The sequence below is a fragment of the Loxodonta africana genome, chromosome 10 (assembly GCF_030014295.1).
Source record: "Loxodonta africana isolate mLoxAfr1 chromosome 10, mLoxAfr1.hap2, whole genome shotgun sequence".
Lineage (NCBI taxonomy): Eukaryota > Metazoa > Chordata > Mammalia > Proboscidea > Elephantidae > Loxodonta > Loxodonta africana.
In genome coordinates this window covers 103,878,224-103,897,962 of record NC_087351.1, presented here as the reverse complement: position 1 = coordinate 103,897,962, position 19,739 = coordinate 103,878,224, and the positions used below count along the sequence as shown (strand labels likewise).

The following is a 19,739-nucleotide window of genomic DNA, read 5'->3' as shown; positions in this document are numbered from 1 at the left end:
GTTGACTAAAGATGGATAGGCGTGTGCAGGATAATTCTTTGCTTAAAATCTCGCCAACTTTTTTATAGACAAAATGCATTGAAATACATGTGTAAAGTATTTAGTATTACATGCAAGATGGAAACCCTGTCAAATTCTGTGTGCACTCAGGAACTTGACAAGAGGAGTCGGGAGATTTAGAGAGATCCTCAGAGCTGTCGAAACAAGAACGACTCAAAACCTGCGAATGGTGAGTGCAACTAATGACTTGGTTGAGGACAGCAGCACACTTGCAGTGTTCTCCCCTTCCTTTTATATGTATATGTATGGATTTTCGTATATTCTCAGAGTTCTACAGCCATCACTAATATTTAATTCTTGAACATTTTCATCAACTTAAAAAGAAAGTCTGTACCTAGTTAGCTCACCCATTCTCATAGCGACGGCAGTGGGTTTAGTGGGTGGGCACCTATTAGCGTTCACTCCCCATTTCCTTCTCCCAAGCCCTAGGCAACCACTAATCTCCTGTCTGTCTCTATAGACTTGCCTATTCTGGATATTTCATAAAAGTGGAGTCATATACTATATGATCTTTTGTGACTAGCTTCTTTTACTTAGTGTAATAGTTTCAATGTTCACTCATGTTATAGCATGTATCAGTACTTCATTCCTTTTTTATGGTCAAATGATATTCTATTGTACGGATTTACCACATTTTGTTTATCCATTCCTCAGGTGATGGACATTTGCATTGTTTTCACCTTTTAGCTATTATGAATAAGGCTGTTGTGAACATTGGGTAAAAGTTTTAGCGTGGACATATGTTTTCATTCATCTCAGGCATATACCTGGGAGAGTAATTGCTGAGTTACACGGTATATCTATGTTTAACCTTTTTTTTTTTCCTTATTGTACTTTAGATGAAGGTTTACAGAGCAAACTAGCTTCTCATTAAACAATTAGTACACATATTGTTTTGTAATATTCGTTACCAACCCCACGACATGTCAGCACTCTCCCTAATTGATCTTGGGTTTCCTATTACCAGTTTCCTGTCCCCTCCTGCCTTCTAATCCTTGCCTCTGGGCTGATGTGCCCCTTTAGTCTAATCTTTGGCCAAAGGGTGAACCTCAGGATTGACTTCATTATTGAGCTAAATGGGTGTCCGGAGGCCATATTCTAGGGATTTCTCCAGTCTCTGTCAGGCCAGTAAGTCTGGTCTTTTTTTGTGAGTTGGAATTTTGTTCTACATTTTTCTGTAGCTGTGTCTGGGACCCTCTATTGTGACCCCTGACAGGGCAGTTAATGGTGGTAGCCGGGCACCATCTGGTCGTACTGGACTCAGTCTGGTGGAGGGTGTGGTACTTGTGGTCCATTAGTCCTTTGGACTAATCTTACCTTTGTGTCCTTGGTTTTCTTCATTTTTCCTTGCTCCCCATGGGGTAAGACCAGTGGAGTATCCTAGATGGCCTCTTAAAAGCTTTTAAGACCCCAGACGCTACTCATCAAAGTAGAATATAGAACATTTTCGTTATAAACTATGTTATGCCATTTGAGGTAGATGTTCCCTGAGACCCTGGTCCCCACAGCCTTCAGCCTAGTAATTCAATGCCTCAGGGAATTTGGATGTGTCTATGGAGCTTCCATGACCTTGCCTCAGACTCTATGTTTAACCTTTTGAGGAACTGTCAGACTGTTTCCCAAAGTAGCTACACCATTTTATATTCCCACCAGCAGTTATGAGGGTTCCAATTTCTTCACACCCTTGCCAATACTTGTTATTATCTGTCTTTTTAGTTACAGCCATTCTAGTGTGTGTGAAGTGCTCTGTCATGGTGATTTTCATTTGCATTTCCTTGATGGCTAATGATGTTGAACATTTTTTTAACTTACGTATTCTCTCTTAAAAGATAGAAAATACATCCTCTAATGCAGATAGGTCCTCTGGAAGGCCAGTGTGGTAAAGGATTTATGCCACAACTCATAGAGAGCAAAGCACAGTACCTCCATTTATCGTGAATTCTTTAATGCTGCAGGAGAGTATTCATTTGGGCAAGGCTAAGAGATTCCTGTCATGGGAAAAGGTTTCTAGGAAATTTTGGTGTCTCCCCAGACTTTTTAGGTGTGGACAGATAACTTCTGGGGCTAAATGCCTAAGGTGTAGGACTTTCTAGAATTATGGGGTTGAGACAAGATGAGCAATGTCTCTCTCTCTCTCTCTCTCTCACACACACACACACACACACACACACAACCACCACTATGAAAAAACTCACTTGCTTTTAGGTATTTATCTATGTATTGATGGAATTTATAGGTGCCTTAAGATGTTCAAATAAAAACTTTTGTTTTGTAGGGTTCTTTAAGGAAAAGATTTTGCAAAAATTATTGCCAAATGTCTTTTCTCTCAAATTGATCTAGTCCCTACATTCCATAATAATTCTCAACTGGTCAGTATGAACAACTCCTTCCAAGATTTGCAAGTACAATGGAAGTAACTGATTAAATTGGCAAGTGTTTTTTGTAATTGTTTTAAAAACACACGTATAAGCCAATCTTTCAAAATTGCTTAAATTTGGAACATTTGTTCATTTTTGTCAACTCTCAAAAGTCTATGTTCATTAAGGAAATGAACTATTTTTCCCTATTAGAAGGTGGGAGTACACTGAAGTTACCATGGGAACCTTCCTGCTGCTTACTTCAACTTTATTTTCCCAAATTATAGAATCTCTTCCATTATTGCCAGAAGTTTATGATTTTCAAATCAATGTATTTTAACTTTAAAAAATCCTCTGAGATAGGATTCTAGACAGAGTTGTGTGAAGAAGGAAGGAAGGAGGGTCTCTTCAAATTTTTTATTTCTGAAGACAGTGAAGGAGTTCTTCTAGAAGGTCTGTGTGTCCTGGAACTGCCCCTGAATGCTGTGAGCTGTTAACCGGTTAGTGTTTAACATCGGGGGAGGGGTGGGGGACACTTTCCACTTCATGTCACTTGAGATGCAGGCACGCCTTTGGCTTGGTTGATGATCTTCAAGTGACCTAAGTTAAACTGTTCCTAATTGTCTGATTGTTTAATTAAAAGTGTGCATCAGAATCATCTGACGAACTTTGAGAAAAAATATACATCCTTATGCTGTACCTCAGGTCCCTGGGTGGTGCAAGTGGTTCACAGTAGGCTAGTAACTTAAAGGTTGGCAATTCGAACCCACTCAGTGGCACCGAGGGAGAAAGGTCTGGTGACCTGCTTCCCTAAAGACCACACCCAAGAAAACCCTATGGAGCAGTGCCACTTTGTAACACATGGGGTCACCATCATGAGTCAAAATCAACTCAGTGGCAATGGGTTTGGGTTCTTTTCTTTTTTTTTTTTTTTTGGTTTATACCTTACCTCAGAATTCTGACTGAGTAAGTGTGGGTCATGGCCTGAGAATCTGTATTTTTTGAAGGTTCCACAAGTGATTCTTTGCCTACCCTAGTTGAGAATCACTGCCTGAGTCATTCTTATTCACTAGTGTCCTAGTTTACACTGGACATCAGAAAGCTTCAGGTAATGCCATTCAAAAGATAGGTTTCCATCAGCCTTAAAAACTGTATGCTTTGTTTTAGGTTAGCTGACAATTGCAAATTTATAGTATCCTCATGAGATGGAAAAGTTGCCTTGTAAGCTTTCTCTGCTTTGAGAGCACAGCAGAGAAGGATTTCAAAGTACATTTAATTACCAATTTTGTACCCAAATACCCAGGCCTTCTTGCTTCCCTCCACTTTTTTAATTCTGAAGTTATTTGATAGTTACCAACAGGTTTTAAGCATTTAAACTACAAGCTAAATATAACACGAGTATAAAAAGGAAAAGGTACTGTAGGATATTGGCAATCTTGTTGGTAATTTCTTATATGTATTCTTTTTATGCTGGGAATGACAAATCAAAGAGGAATGTCATTGCATTCATCATCAAAAAGAACACTTCAAGATCTATCCAAAGTATAACACTGTCAGTGACAGGATAATATCCATACGCCTACAAGGAAGACCAGTTAATTCGACTATTATTCAAATTTACACATGAACCACTAAAGCCAAAGATGAAGAAACTGAAGATTTTTTTTACCAACTTCTGCAGTCTGAAGTTGATCAAACGTGATCAAGATTTCATTAATTACTGCTGGTTGGATTGCAAATGTTGGAAGCAAAAAAGAAAGATTGGTAGTTGGAAAATATAGCTTTGGTGATAGAAATGATGCCAGAGATCGCATGATAGAATTTTGCAAGACCAATGACCTGTTCATTGGAAATACCTTTTTTCAACAATATAAACAGTGACTCTACACGTGGTCCCCACCAGATAGAATATGCAGGAACCCAGTTGACTACATCTGTGGAAAGAGTCGATGGAAAAGCTCAGTATCATCAGTCAGAACAAGATCAGGGGCTGACTGCAGACCATCAATTGCTCACATGAAAGTTGAAACTGAAGAAAATTAAAACAAGTCCATGAGAGCCAAAGCATGAGCTTGAGTATATTCTACCTGACTTTAGAGACTAACTCAAGAATAGATTTGATGTACTGAACACTAATGAGCAAAGACAAGATAGGCTGTGAAATGATATTAAGGACAACAAACATGAAGAAAACAAAAGGTCATTAAAAAGACAGGAGAGAAAGAAAAGACCAAAATGAGTATCATAAGAGACTTTGAAACTTGCATTTGAACAAACAGCAGATAAAGTGAATGGAAGAAATGATGAAGTAAAAGAGCTGAACAAGAGATGTCAAAGGGCGGCTCAAGAAGACAAAGTATTATAAAGAAGTGTGCAAAGACCCGGAGTTAGAAAACCAAAAGGGAAGACCGTGCTTGGCATTTCTCAAGCTCAAAGTACTGAAGAGAAGAGTCAAGCCTGAAGTTGCAATATTGAAGGATTCTATGGGCAAAATTAATGTAGTGGTTAAGAGCTATGGCTGCTAACTGAAATGTTGGCAGTTCGTATCCACCAGGCTCTCCTTGGAAACTCTATGGGGCAGGTCTACTCTGTCCTATAGGGTCACTATGAGCCTGAATCAATTCGACAGTAACGGATTTGGTTTGGTTTATGGGTAAAATATTGAATGATGCAGAGAGCATCAAAAGAAGACGGACGGAATGCACAGAGTCACAGTACCAAAAATAATTGTCCAACATTCAACCATTTCAGGAGGTATTGTATGACCAAGATCTGATGGTACTGAAGGAAGAAGTCCAAGCTGCACTGAAGGCGCTGACAAAAAACAAGACTTCAGGAATTGACAGAATACTAACTGCGATGTTTCGACAAACAGATGCAGTGTTGGAGGTACTTACTTGTCAATGCAAGAAATTTGGAAGACAGCTACCTGGCCAACTGACTGAAAGAGATCCACATTGTGTCCATTCCTAAGAAAGGTGATCCAAGAGAATGTGAAAATTATTGAACAATATCATTAATATCATATGCAAATCAAATTTTGCTGAAGCTAATTCAAAAGCAGTTACAGCAGTACATTGACAGGGAACTGCCAGAAATTCAAACCAAATTCAGAAGAGGATGTGGAACAAGGAATATCATTGCTGATGTCCGATGGATCTTGGCTGAAAGCAGAGAATACCAGAAAGATGTTTACCTGTTTTATTGCCTATGCAAAGGCATTCAACTGTTCAGCTGTGTGGATCATAACAAATTATAGATAACATTTTAAAGAATGGAAATTCCAGAACACCTGGTTGTGCTCATGTGGAACCTGTACATAGACCATGAGGCAGTCATTTGAACAGAACGGGGGGTTACTGAGTGGTTTAAAATCAGGAAAAGTGCGCATCAGGGTTATATCCTATCACCATACTTATTCAGTCTGTATGCTGAGTGAATAACCCGAGAAACTGGACTATATGAAGAAGAATGGGGCATCAGGATTGGAGGAAGACTGTTTAACAACCTGTGATATGCAGGTGACACAACCTTGCTTGCTGAAAGCAAAGAGAACTTGAAGCACCTACTGATGAAAATCAAAGACTGCAGCCTTCAGTATGAGCCTACACCTCAACATAAAGAAAACAAAAGTCCTCACAACTGGACCAGTAAGCAACATCATGATGAATGGAGAAAAGACTGAAGTGTCAAAGATTTCATTTTACTTGGATCCACCATCAACACCCATGGAAGCAGCATTCAAGGAATTAAATGTATTGCATTGCACCAATCTACTGCAAAAGACCTCTTTAAGGTGTTAAAGCTGGACAATGAATAAGGAAGACCAAAGAAGAGTTGTTGCCTTTGACTTATGGTGTTGGTGAAGAATATTGAATGTGTCATGGACTGCCAGAAGAATGAAGAAATATGTCTTGGAAGAAGTACAGCCAGAATGCTCCTTAGAAGCAAGGATAGTGAGACTTGGTATTCACGTACTTTGGACACATTATCAGGAGAGACCAGCCCCTGGAGAAGGACATCATACTTGGTAAAGTAGAAGGTCGGTGAAAGAGAGGAGGATCCTGAAAGAGACGGATTGACACAATGGCTGCAACAATGGGCTCGAGCCTAGCAATGATTGTGAGGATGGCTCAGAACTGACTATGGCACTGAAGAACAACAACAATCATTCTTTTATGAGTTTCTTTTGAGCTTTCAGTGGACACAACCAAGCATCCTTCATAATTGATAGTACACTGATGAGATGCTATCTTTAGAATATGCAGTCACCTCAAACCCTCATTAAAAAAAATCTCTCTGGAAGGTTAATATCCTGCGGGAAAATGAAATCAAGCATAAGCTGTCTAGTGGTGGACAAGCAAATGGATTAAGGCAGGGATTATTACAACCTTAGAATCCCTCCATGGTGGATATATTCAGGAAGTGAAGCCCCTTGTTCATGTTTTCTTCCAACATTTATTTCTCAACTATAGTGAGTGGAGGTTAGTTTTGCTAGTTGAAGCTTCCAGCAGAACTCACTAGCTCATATGACTGAAATGACATCAAAATCAAACTGTAATGGAAGGTTTAAGAAAACAGTCCCTGAACTGTTTAGGTCCTGGAAATTGTGTTCTTGGAGATCTTTACACATGGCTCGGCTGGGGATGAGAGGAGTGCATTTAATTTCACATTTTTATAGATACTTAAATAGTGGGTCTTACTTGGGAATAATCCAGAAAATTTGCCTTTACCTGGTAGTTGTCAGAAATCACCAAGCTATGATTTGAGTGCATTTAAGTTTCCTTGTGGTGTTTTAAGAGATTTCACATAGATGAAAGCCTAGCAAAGTTCTCTTCTGGAACGTATTTATTAAAGAAGGCCCATTCTCAGGGAAGATCAGCATTCTTTGTTCGTGTCTTCCAGAAAGTTCTAAAACCTGATAGAAATACATGCTGGTTGAAGTTTTATTATCTGCCTGATCATGAGGAGGCCTGGACTATCCCTGAGGCTTAGTACTTGTGTTTTCAGAGGGTTTTATTTATTTGTCTGTTGGTTCGTTTTTACTTCTCTACTGTGTCACTGGAAATTTATAAGGTAAATGAACGGACATGCATCAGTCAACAAAATACTTCTTAGGACGTGCCACCACCGCCTCTCCCATATGTGGTACTTTTGTAGGATGTGGAGTTACAGAGGGTTTTGAAAAACGTATTAGTCTGCATCCAACTTAGGAGGACAAGATCCACATATTTCTTCTAACATTTATTTCTCAACTATAGTGAGTGGAGGTTAATTTTAGGAGGTAACCATGCAGCCTTGAAGAAAGCCCCTTCACGATCAGTAACCGCAACCCCTTACTTTGTCTTCTTTACTGTACAAGACCAGTGGGAGCCTCTGGGGCTGGGAGGCCCAGGGCATGCTGAGAACAAGTCACTCAGGAACTGTGACCCAAGGGTGGCACCACGGTAGAGTCGACCCTTGGTACTTCTAAGAAAAAAGACATTCTAAAAATCTACAGTGGATATCATCAGTGAAGAGATTTTTCCAGGGGTGATATCCTGTAGGTCATTTGGGTTCTGGCTGGCATTCGTTGGGTGGTAATGAAAATCTCTGCAGTTTACCTGTTATTTCTAAGAATGCTGGGGAAAAAAGCTTAGCTAAAAGCTTTAATTGTTTCAGGTATAAACATGTTTAGTGTTCCAGAGTCTAACTGAGGCAGAATGGCATTGGAAGTACATGAACTTTATTTTTTAAAAGTGCTAACATACCTTAGTGTGTCATATTTTCTTTTGTGTCATAAACTGATATAATTTTCCTCATGGAAGTAAAAAAAAAAAGTCTCTAATTCTGTGTCTTGGAATAATGCCTAGCACAAAGTGATGATGGATAAACATTTATGGAATGAATGGATAATAGAAAATAGGTTCATGGCTATGTCTTTCCTCCTTTTTGTTCCCAGACAATAGCCAGGCAGTTGGCAGAGATCTTGTTGCGGGGTATGTGTGAGCAGAGCTACTGGAACCCTCTGGAGGACCCACCATGCCAGTCACCCCTGGACGATCCCCTCCGGAAAGGAGCAAACACGAAAACCTATACCCTCACCCGGAAAGCCCGTGTCTACTCAGGAGAGAAGTATGGGAATTGATGTCCTTGTTTGTAGATTAGGGGATGGGAGGGAGACTTCGGGAAAATTCCGGGATGAGTAGAAGATTTTACTCCTAAGTTGAACAAGTCTCATTTACCAGTTAAGTAGGTTGACAGACACACCTCATTAATTTTTATAACTTCAGGCAATATCTCTACTCTAGTGGGGGCACTTGAAGTAGAAAAACACTCTCATCTCAGTGCTTGGCTGCCATTCTCAGAAATCATTATTGGTCTTTGGGATTCTCATTCCATTTATTATAAGAACCCCAGCATCACACAGCAATTGGTGACAAAGCTATTTGCAAGCCAGAGCTAACATTTTTTTATTTTTTTCACCAACTCCATCCTTTTATTTAAAAAACTTGTTTTAAACTGAAGTAGCTATAAGAACAGGGAAATAATTTGTGAGAGATTGGGCGGTGATATCTCTTTAGAACTTCTTTTTTTTTTTTTAACTTTCAAATTTGGAACTTTGGGGAAAATGGGCCAGAGAACCATTACGTCTCAGCATAAGCTGTGGTCAGGGAGGGAGGAGGGAGAGATCCAGCAACAAGGGCTGGGAGACACCAACGATGGTTGGCTCATTCCTGAGTCTTCCCAGCAGAACCTTTAATTCCCATCTTTGTTCCTGCAAGGACAAGCTATCACAGCTGTTTCAGAATCTCCCCATGAAGGAAAGGGGAACATGCATGGATAAACATGAAAAAGCTCTTTGGTTGTTATCAAACTGATAGCATGATTGAGAGATTGCAGCCTGCTGCTCCTGAGGCCACAGAGAAAGCACTGATAGAAATACCCATTGCCATCGAGTCGATTCTGACTCATAGCGACCCTAAAGGACCGAGTAGAATGCTCCATAGGACTTCCAAGGAGCACCTGGTGGATTTGAACTGCCAGCCTCTTGGTTAGCAGCCATAGCTTTTAACCACTATGCCACCAGGTTATCCATTGATAGAGATGGGGGTGCCTAAATACTTACTACACACTACACACTACACACGTGACATCTGAAAACGATTGTTGCATTTTCAAAGGGGACAGCATTTTTTTTTTAATAATTTTTATTGTGCTTTAAGCCAAAGTTTACAAGTCAAGTCAGTCTCACATAAAAACTTATATATACCTTGCTACATACTCCCAATTACTCTCCCCCCAGTGAGACAGCCTGCTCCCTCCTTCCACTCTCTCTTTTCGTGTCTGTTTTGCCAGCTTCTAACCCCCTCGACCCTCTCATCTCCCCTCCAGGGAGGAGATGCCAACATAGTCTCAAGTGTCCGCCTAATCCAAGTAGCTCACTCCTCACCAGCATCCCTCTCCAACCCATTGTCCAGTCCAATCCATGTCCGATGAGTTGGCTTCTGGAATGATTCCTGTCCTGGGCCAACAAAAGGTCTGGGGGCCATGACCACCGGGGTCCTTCTAGTCTCAGTCAGACCATTAAGCCTGGTCTTCTGGTCTTTTTATGAGAATTTGGGGTCTGCATCCCACTGTTCCCCTGCTCCCTCAGTGGTCCTTCACTTTGTTCCCTGTCAGGGCAGGGGGACAGCATTTTTAAGGCAGTTGCCTCCTAATCCTTCTCAGCCAACCCTGGCATTTCTCTCCCTCGTCGTCATCGTCTTGTTCAGTTTGCATATCTTGCGTTGATTCAGACAAATGAGCATTTCTTAGCTTTGTCCCTAGCCTGGTTTAGTTTCGTTCTCATTCCCTTTTTCGATGGCCTTATTGAGCCATGCATTTGCTTAACTCACAGTCCAAGTTTATTCCTTAGTGCTTCACTGGATTCATTAAACATCTGTTCCAGCAGTCCCCAAACTCTTACTTGAAAAATGCTGACCCCCTCATTATGAGCTATTTAGAAGCAGGTTTGCGGTTCGTTTTTTTTTTTAAGTATATTTATATCTTAAAAATAGAACCTAGATTTTCTTTTTTTTTTTGGCCTCAGATGCTTCTTAATATCCAAGGTTCCAGATACACTGAGGAACTCCATTCCTGCTACCCCTTCCCCCCAAGTCAGTTTGATACTTGGGTGGAGCTCTGGGTCTGCCTGATGCTACTCCATTGTGGCCTCACCCACTTCTGGCCACTGCTCTTTTGTTTTCCTGAACTACTCAGACTTTGCCACTTTTCTAATATCAGCTCCCCCATCTGTGTAGGAGAATTATGGAGGCAAAATGCAGATCTAGAAAATGCAGTCACTAATGAGGGGGGCATTCCCGTACCAGGACTGGTTGCTGAGTCACAAGTTTCGTTTTATACAGATACCTGTTTTTTTTGTTTTTTCCCTTAAACAGTTTTATTGAAATGTAATCCACATACCATACCCTTCATCCACTTAAAGTGTACAGTTAGTTTTTTATTATATGCAGAGTTATGCATCCAGCACCACAATTAATTTTAGAACATTTTCATCACCCGGAAAAGAAACCCAGCACCCCTTATCCTCACCCCACCCACCCAGTCCCTTTATTTCCATATGAATTTAACAGCTTGTAGATTGGCTTCTGGGATTTTGATAAGGATTTCATTGATCAATTTGGAGAGTATTGCCATCTTAACAATATTAAGTCTTCTGATCCACGAAAATGGGATGTCTTTCCGTTTATTCAGGTCTCCTTTAATTTCTTTTGGAGCCCTGATGGCACAGTGGTTAAGAACTCAGCTGCTAACCAAAATACTGGCAGTTCAGATCTACCAGCTGCTCCTTGGAAACCTTATGGGGCAATTCTACTCTGTCTGTAGGGTTGCTATGAGTCAGAATCGACTCAACAGCAACAGGTTTTAATTACTTTCAGCAATGATTTGTAATTTTCAGGGTATAAGGGTTATACTTTATTTGTTAAACTTACTCCTAAATATTTCATTCTTTTTTATAATATAGTAAATGGAAGTTTCTTATTTTCATCTTTGGTTTGCTCAGGGCTATCATACGGTTTATTTCTGTACATTGATGCTGTATCCTGCAACCTTGCTGAACTTGTTTATTAGTTCTAATAGTTTTTTAGTGAATTCTTTAGGGTTTTCTGTATAAAAGATTGTGTGACTTGCAAATAAAGATAATTTTACTTTATCCTTTCCAATCTGGGTGCCTTTTATCTTATTTACTTGCCTGATTGGATTGGCTGGAAGCTACAGTACAGCATTGAATAAAGTTGATGAGATCAGACATCCTTGTCGTTATCCTGATCTTAGGGAGAAGGCATCTGTTTTTTTGCTATTAAATGTGTGTTAGCTGTGGGTTTCTGTAATACTCTTTAGTCAGTGACAAAGTTCCCTTCTACTCTGAATTTGTTGAGTGTTTTTATCATAAAAGGGTGTTGAATTTTGTTAAATGTTTTTTCTTCATCTATTTAGATGATCGTATGGTTTTTATATGGCGTATTATGTTAATTGATTTTCTGACATTAAGCCAACCTTGCATTCCTGAGATAAATCCCAGTTAGTTATGGTGTGTAATCCTTTTTATTTATTGCTGGACTTGATTTGCTAGTATTTGTAAAAGATTTTGCATCTATATTCATCAGAGATAGTGGTTTGTAGTTTTCATTTCTTGTGATGTCTTTGTCTGGTTTTGGTATCAGGTATAATGCTTTTATAATAAGAGGCTTTTGACCTCTATGGGTTGACAAAAAGAGTTTGGAGAGACCTAAGCAGTCCACAGATTGGGCCAGCTGATCCCTAATAATCAAGAGGCACCCTAAATTTTTCATTTAAATCCTCTTCCTTTCTTGGTATTCCCATCCTTCCACACCATACTGTCATTGGGGTGACAGTAGATTCTGCTTTGGTATGTTTAATAGTGTGACTTGGGGCAGGCTTGGCTTTCGCCATTCTTGGCTTTCATTCTTCAGCTCTTACGTGGTTAACTGTGGGTCATGGCTGTACTTCTCTAGGAATTTCCCTAGTGGTATCACAGCCAGGCATATTAAAATGACGAAGGCCATTATTAGACGTGGGAGTTGATGTCATAATTATATACACATCAGCTTTCTTGAAGTTTAGCAGTGCCCAAGGCCCTCTTTGCACCTAAATGGAATCTGCTTTGACACCTAGATTGTATAGCTGACTCTTAGAGCCCCACTCCTCACTCAATAGCAGAGAAGAAAGAAGAGATGAAATGCAGTTGGATAAAGTTGCATTAATTTCTTTTACATGATTGTTTCTGTCACATAAAGTATTCCTAAAGTTTTTTGTTTTTCCTATCCAGGGAAAATTTTAGAAACAGCTAGTATCTGGGAGCTCTGGCAAGACCATGATTATTATTTATAACTGAGGATTCTCATCCGTGTTCCCTGTGTCCTTTGCAGAATCAGATAATATCTGAGATGATAAATCGGCCAAAGTAAGACAATGGATGCCTTGCCTAAAGGTGGTGGTGAGTTAGTAACGTGGCTAGGATTAGAACTCTGCCCATCCCTTCTTAGCCCAATGCACTGTCACTGCACCTCCCTGCCCCCCTGCCAGGGAGCTTGTCCTCACTGTCTGCTGGTCCCTGTTTCCTCCCTGTCCCCTTTTATTTCCCACCCTGCCCTTTAATAGCTTTCTTTGGGTCTGTTGTTGTTGTTATTAGTTGCCATTGAGTCAGCACCAATTCCTGGCGACCTTATGTATAACAGAATGAAACGTGGCCAGATCCTGTGCCATCTTCTAGGGCACCCTTTTTTCTAATCCTCAAGGTTCAGGCCTGGCACCCCAGGATTTCTCCCTACCGAGGCTCTTAGTTCCCAAAGAGGAGCATGTCACAGGAAGAAGGCCCCAAACAGTTTTGAGCCTTTACCCTGAGCTCCATACTCCCTTTAATAGGGAGGAAGGAGGCAGTGGCCGGAAATGGGTCTAGAGAATTCATAATTACTGAGAAGGAGCGTTCCAGTGTGTAGGTTTTCAGACAGGTCTCTTAAACAAACCTGTCCTTCCCCTTCTTCTGTTTCCTCCTCCTGCCAACCCTGGGAGCTTTGCAACATTCATGAGTATCCATCTTGCCTGCTGGGAAAGGAAGAGTAGGGGAAGTGGAATTAGACCCAGCCTTTTTTTTTTTAATGTGCGACTTGTTAGCACATCTGGTAAAAATAACACAACCTAGCATTTAGGCAGGCTAGATGGCTCGAACAGAATTTGGGGATTACCCATGAACTGAGTTGGCCAGTGTTAAGTCACAATTAGCATGGGTTCCCTCCCTTTTCAATTAGTTTGGACAATCCAGAACTGGCTAGCTGTGGAGAAATGGTTAATGTTACTGCTTTATTTGCAAGGTCCCAGTTGCATGTAAGCACAAGCCAGGGTATCGGGAAATGATTGTTGGATATAGGAAAGTACATGTACACATTAATATACATAAAGAGAGAAGGTACTTTTCTATATGTAGAGAACTCTTAATTCAGAGGCTTTTAGGCAATAGTCTGAATTTAAGGGCAAGGAAGTGTTCTATCTTCTGAGAAACCCAAATCACCTCAAGCTGACTCCTCAAAGGAGTCAATGCCAACCCCAGAGTCTCGCTCCTCATTCTGAGCCCTAGCCTTTACCTGAAATGTTAGCTCTGTGAGAGTACTAACAGATGCTGCCGCAGAGGTAGTTCCTCACCTCTAGCTGTGCAGAGCTGTAATGCAAGTACCAGGCTCTGTACCTTTTCTTCGTGCTCTTCCCCTTGCTGGTGCAGTACGAGGATTGTCTGCTCCTTAGGGAGTATGAGCCTTTCTAATGATTTGGAAAACATTCTTTTGCCATATTGTTGGAAAATCATCCCATCCCATAAATAATTGTAATGTTACCCCTGGGAAGATGGACGTGTAGTCTTTCTCCAGTCATCTCCAGAACATCCAAGAGTTTTTTAACCATGTTCATTTTTAGTACAAATTCTAAGTGCTCAAAGCAAAGAAAATTGGATATAGAGAAGGGGGATTGGGGTTATGTTTGGTTTTTTATTGCTCTCTCATTCTGAGCAACATTGAGTTTAAAATCGTTACCTTTTAACCTAAGATTTAGAGTTCAGCCAAATTCCAAGAATAAATTAATAAGACAGACAGCTCTTGTATGCCACCTCATAATAAAATGCATATGATAAGTCACAAATATGTAATTCTGTAACTGTGGAATGCCTGTCTGTATGCTTTGTTTGGAACATTTTCCATGGAGATGTCAATGAATATAAAACTCCACCTGTGAATATTTTAAATGTTGAAATAAAAATAAATGTGCTCTTAAAAAAATGCATATGGTAAAGTAAGATAAACCTCATTAAATTCTTACAGTATTAGAGAAATTCTTCAAATTTTTCTAAAATTACTTCCAATCTTTTAGTTCATCTAAACGACAACGTGAGATCTGCCAGTTAGCAAATAAGAAGAGTACCGTTTAGTGAAATGTCTACAATTTCTGTCTCCATAATAGGCTTAGGATAAAGTTTGTGTTATTTAGATAACACTTTATAAAAAACAAAAACCAAACCCATTGCCGTTGAGTTGATTCCGACTTACAGCAACCCTATAGGACAGAGTAGAACTGCCCACAGTGTTTCCAAAGAGCGGCAGGTAGATTTGAACTGCCCACCTTTTGGTTACAGCTGAGCTGTTAACCACTGTGCCCCCAGAGCTCCAGTTAACACTTTATACCCAGTACCTTTTGGGCTTGTAACTTGATTTTTACAGTTTAACTTTACCCGTCTGCTTGTCATAAAAATGTATAGCTAAAATGCCTGAATTCCATAGATAAACATGGAAATAAGTAAATTAATCCAAGCTTCCAGATTATACAGTGTTTTTCATGGGTTGTTTATAAAAATCTAGGAGCTTTTAGTGTTGATTCAGTTCTGCACATAATTGTGTCTTTTATGTTATTCTGGAATTGCCATATAGCAAAGTGGTTTTTTTTTGTTTATTTTTTATGCAGCATTTTTTGTCCTCAAGAAAATACTGAGGAAGCCCTGTTGTTATTGCTGATTAGTGAATCAATGGTAAGTGGAACGTGTCTTCATGTTTTTCTTTCCCTTGTCTCTGTAGTCCCCTTTTCAATATGGCGACTCCATCAGTAAGATTATTCTTGGGAGGATACTTTCTAGAGGGGATCCCTGTGTGGAGAAACCAGTGGAGGTTTAAAAAGAAGGATGTTTCTTCTTGGACTGGGTAGCAGTGCCCGTTGGTCAGCCTGAAGCATGGAACCTCCCCTCCCTTAGCAAATAACAAGCATCATAGTTCATTCATTCATCCACCAAGTATTTATTGAGCACTGACACAATTGTGGAGCCCTGGTGGTGCAGTGGTTTAGAGCTCAGCTGTTCATCAAAAGGTCAGCAGTTCAAATCTGCCGGCCACTCCTTAGAAACCTTATGGGGCAGTTCTACTCTGTCTTATAGGGTCTTTATGAGTCATAATCAACTTGACAGCAACAAGTTTTATGGACACAATTATGTATAGTCAAACTATACCCAGGGTACCTTAAAAGGAGAAGGAAGCTTCCGAAGGATGACCTCTACATGCCTTCTCAATTTACCTTGGTGGGAGGGACATTGGGGGATCAGTCCCTGGCTGTATATATTCTTGTTGTTGTTAGGTGCTGTCAAGTCGGTTCCAACTCATAGTGACCCTATGCACAACAGAACGAAACACTGTCCAGCCCTGCGCCACCCTTACAATCGTTGTTATGCTTGAGCTCATTGTTGCAGCCACTGTGTCAATCCACCTCGTTAAGGATCTTCCTCTTTTCTGCTGACCCTGTACTTTGCCAAGCCCAATGTCCTTCTCCAGGGCCTGATCCCTCCTGACAACATGTCCAAAGTATGTAAGACACTGTCTCGCCGTCCTTGCTTCTAAGGAGCATTCTGGTTGTTTGTATGAGCCTCTAGTTTTTATAGCATGAGCTGATGAAACTGCCTCCTCCTTCTGCAGAGGTAGCCTCTCTGAGCCCCCACCTGTCCCCCAGATGCTCCAAAGTCTCAGGCTTTGAGAACTCATTCCTATCACCTGGCTCTACTGTTGTGAGGGAGCTTTTACCAGACCATCAAATTCCTTTGAAACTTTTTCTTAGTTTTTGGCCAGGACCTTGGATTTTAGACTTAAAATTCCATCATTCATCACTTATTGGGTTTCCCTTCTGCAGAGCACTAGGCATTACAGCCCTGGCTTAAACCCTTGTTGATGTTTTTATAAGGTGCTGTCAAGGCGGTTCCCACTATAGAGACCCTATGTACAACAAAATGAAACACTGTACAGTCCTGCACCATCCTCACAATCATTGTTATGCTTGAGCCCATTGTTGCAGCCTGTGTCAATCATCTCATTGAAGGTCTTCCTCTTTTTCACTCACCATCTACTTTACCAAGCATAATGTCCTTCCCTAAGGACTGATCCCTCCTGGTAACGTGTCCAAAGTACATGAGACAGTCTCATAATCCTCCCTTCTGTGGAGCATTCTGGTTGTACTTCTTCCAAGACAGATTTGTTTGTTCTTCGGGCAGTCCATGGTATATTCAATATTCTTCACCACACAGTAATTCAAAGGCATCAATTCTTCAGCCTCCCTTATTCATTGTCCAGCTTTCACGGGTATATGAGGTAATTGAAAATACCGTGGCTTGGGGCCAGGCACACCTTAGTCCTCAAAGTGACATCTTTGCTTTTTAACACTTTAATAAAGAGGTCTTTTGCAGGAGATTTGCCCAATGCAATATGTCATTTGATTTCTTCACCACTGCTTCCATGGATGTTGATTGTGGATCCAGGTAAAATGAAATCCTTGACATCTTCAATCTTATCTCCATTTATCATGCTGTTGCTTATTGGTCCAAGTGTGAGAACTTCTGTTTTCATTATGTTGAGGTGTCATCCATACTGAAGGCTGTGGTTTTTGATCTTCATCAGTAAGTGCTTCAAGTCCTCTTCACTTTCAGCACGCAAGGTTGTGGCATCTGCATATCACAGGTGATAATTAATCTTAATTATCTTCCTTCAATCCTGATGCCACGTTCTTCATATAGTCCAGTTTCTCAGATTATTTGCTCAGCATACAGATTGAGTAAGTATGGTGAAAAGATGAAACCTGACAAACACCTTTCTTGACCTTAAATCATGCAGTATCCCCTTGTTCTGTTTGAACAACTGCCTCTCGGTTTATGTACAAGTTCCACAGGAGTACAATTAAGTGTTCTGGAATTCCCATTCTTCACAATGTTATCCATAATTTGTTATGATCCACGCAGTCAAATGCCTTTGCATAGTCAATAAAACACAGGCAGACATCTTTCTGGTATTCTCTGCTTTCAGCTATGATCCATCTGACATCACCAATGATATCCCTCATTCCACATTCTCTTCTTAGTTCAGCTTGAATTTCTGGGAGCTCGCCGTCGATGTACTGCTACAACTGCTTTTGAATGATCTTCAGCAAAATTTCACTTGTGTGTGATATTAATGATATTCTTTGGAAATTTCCACATTCTGTTGGATCACCTTTCTTTGGAATGGGTACAAATATGGATCTCTTCTAGTGGGTTGACCAGGTGGCTGTCTTCCAAATTTCTTGGCATAGACAAGTGAGTACCTCCAGCGCTACATCTGTTTGTTGAAACATCTCAATTGCTATTCTGTAAATTCCTGGAGCCTTGTTTTTCGCCATTGCCTCCAGTGCAGCTTGAACCTCTTCCTTCAGTACCATTGGTTCTTGATTACATGCTACCTCATGAAATGGTTGACTGTCAAACAGTTGTTTTTGGTGCAGTGACTCTGTGTATTCCTTTCATCTTCTTTTGATGCTTCCTGCATCATCTCAATATATTCCCCGTAGAATCCTTCAGTATTGCAACTTGAGGCTTGAATTTTTTCTTCACTTCTTTCAACTTGAGAAATGCCGAGTGTGTTCTTCCCTTTTGGTTTTCTATCTTCAGGCCTTTGCACATTTCATTATAATATTTTTACTTTGTCTTCTTGAGGCGCCCTTTGAAATCTTCTATTTAGCTATTTTACTTCATCGTTTCTTCCTTTCACTTTAGCTACTCTACATTCAAGAGCCAGTTTCAGGGTGTCTTCTGATATCCATTTTGGTCTTTTTTTTCTTTCCTTTTTAATGACCTCTTGCTTTCTTCAGGTATGATGTCATTGATATCATCCCTCAACTTGTTTGGTCTTCAGTCGTTAGTGTTCATTGCGTCGACTCTACTCTTGAGATGGTTTCTAAATTCAGGTGGAATATACTTAAGGTCATGCTTCGGGTCTTGTGAACTTGTTCTAATTTTCTTCAGCTACAACTTGAATTTGCATATGAGCGATTGATGGTCTGTTCCTCAGTTGGCCTCTGGCCTTGTTCTGACTGATAATATTGAACTTTCCCATTGTCTCTTTCTACTTGTGTAGTTATTTTGATTCCTGTGTATTCCATCTGGCGAGGTCCATGTGTATAGTCGGCATTTATGTTATTGAAGAAAGATATTTGCAGTGAATAAGTCATTGGTCTTACAAAATTATATCTACCAACCTCTGGCATCATTTCTATCACCGAGGCCATATTTTCCAACTACTGATACGTCTTTGTTTCCAACTTTTGAATTCCAATCACCAGTAATTATCAATGTGTCTTGATTGCATGTTTGGTCAACTTCAGACTGCAGAAGGTGGCACAAATCTTCAATTTCTTCTTCTTTGGCCTTAGTGGTTTGTGCGTAAATTTAAATAATAGTTGTAGCTTAAAACTTTAGGGGATAATATGTGTTGTAGTAGTTAATTCCTTGGCAGGTGCACGGTATATGCCAAGCACCTGAGCAAAGAGGCAGCTCATGGAGCTTGGAAGGACCCCGTGGTCCTCAAGTCCATCTACCTCATTTGATGGGTGAGAGATCTGAGACTCAGAGCAGGCAAAATGTATGTGTCGTGCAGTGGGCTAAAGTTCTTTCTACTAGACCGTAGCTCCCTTTCCATCAGGGAGGCAGGAGGAGAACCAAAAAAAAACCAAACCCGTTGCCATCAACTGGATACCGACTCATAGTGACCCTATAGGACAGAGTAGAACTGCCCCATGGAGTTTCCAAGGAGTGCCTGGTGGATTCGAACTGCCAACCTTTTGGTTAGCAGCTGTAGCACTTAACCACTATGCCACCAGGGCTTCTGGCAGGAGGATATACTCAGGTGAAAAAGATTTGGATAGATCCCATGAAGGATGTGCATGTGCTGAGTAAAGAAGTGATCCATAGAGGCTGGGGTTAGTCAGGGAAGGTAA

General features: G+C 40.5%; 1 protein-coding gene across 22 annotated transcripts in view; it reads left to right on the top strand.

The window, feature by feature from the left end:
* Window positions 1-19,739, top strand: part of TTC7B (tetratricopeptide repeat domain 7B) — a 312,659-nt gene that overhangs the window by 141,089 nt on the left and 151,831 nt on the right. For 20 of the 22 annotated variants that reach the window (XR_010323215.1, XR_010323214.1, XR_010323213.1 and 17 more), the window contains 3 exons: window positions 151-229; window positions 8,359-8,531; window positions 15,426-15,489. Coding sequence is in view for 18 of the 22 variants with exons in the window: in XM_023546492.2 (XP_023402260.1) it covers window positions 151-229; window positions 8,359-8,531; window positions 15,426-15,489 (316 nt within the window). In the remaining 4 variants the exon portion in view is untranslated. Of the gene's footprint in view, window positions 1-150; window positions 230-8,358; window positions 8,532-12,852; window positions 12,919-15,425; window positions 15,490-19,739 lie in introns of those variants that run through there. The other 2 variants (XM_064292872.1, XM_023546494.2) reach the window with 2 other exon arrangements.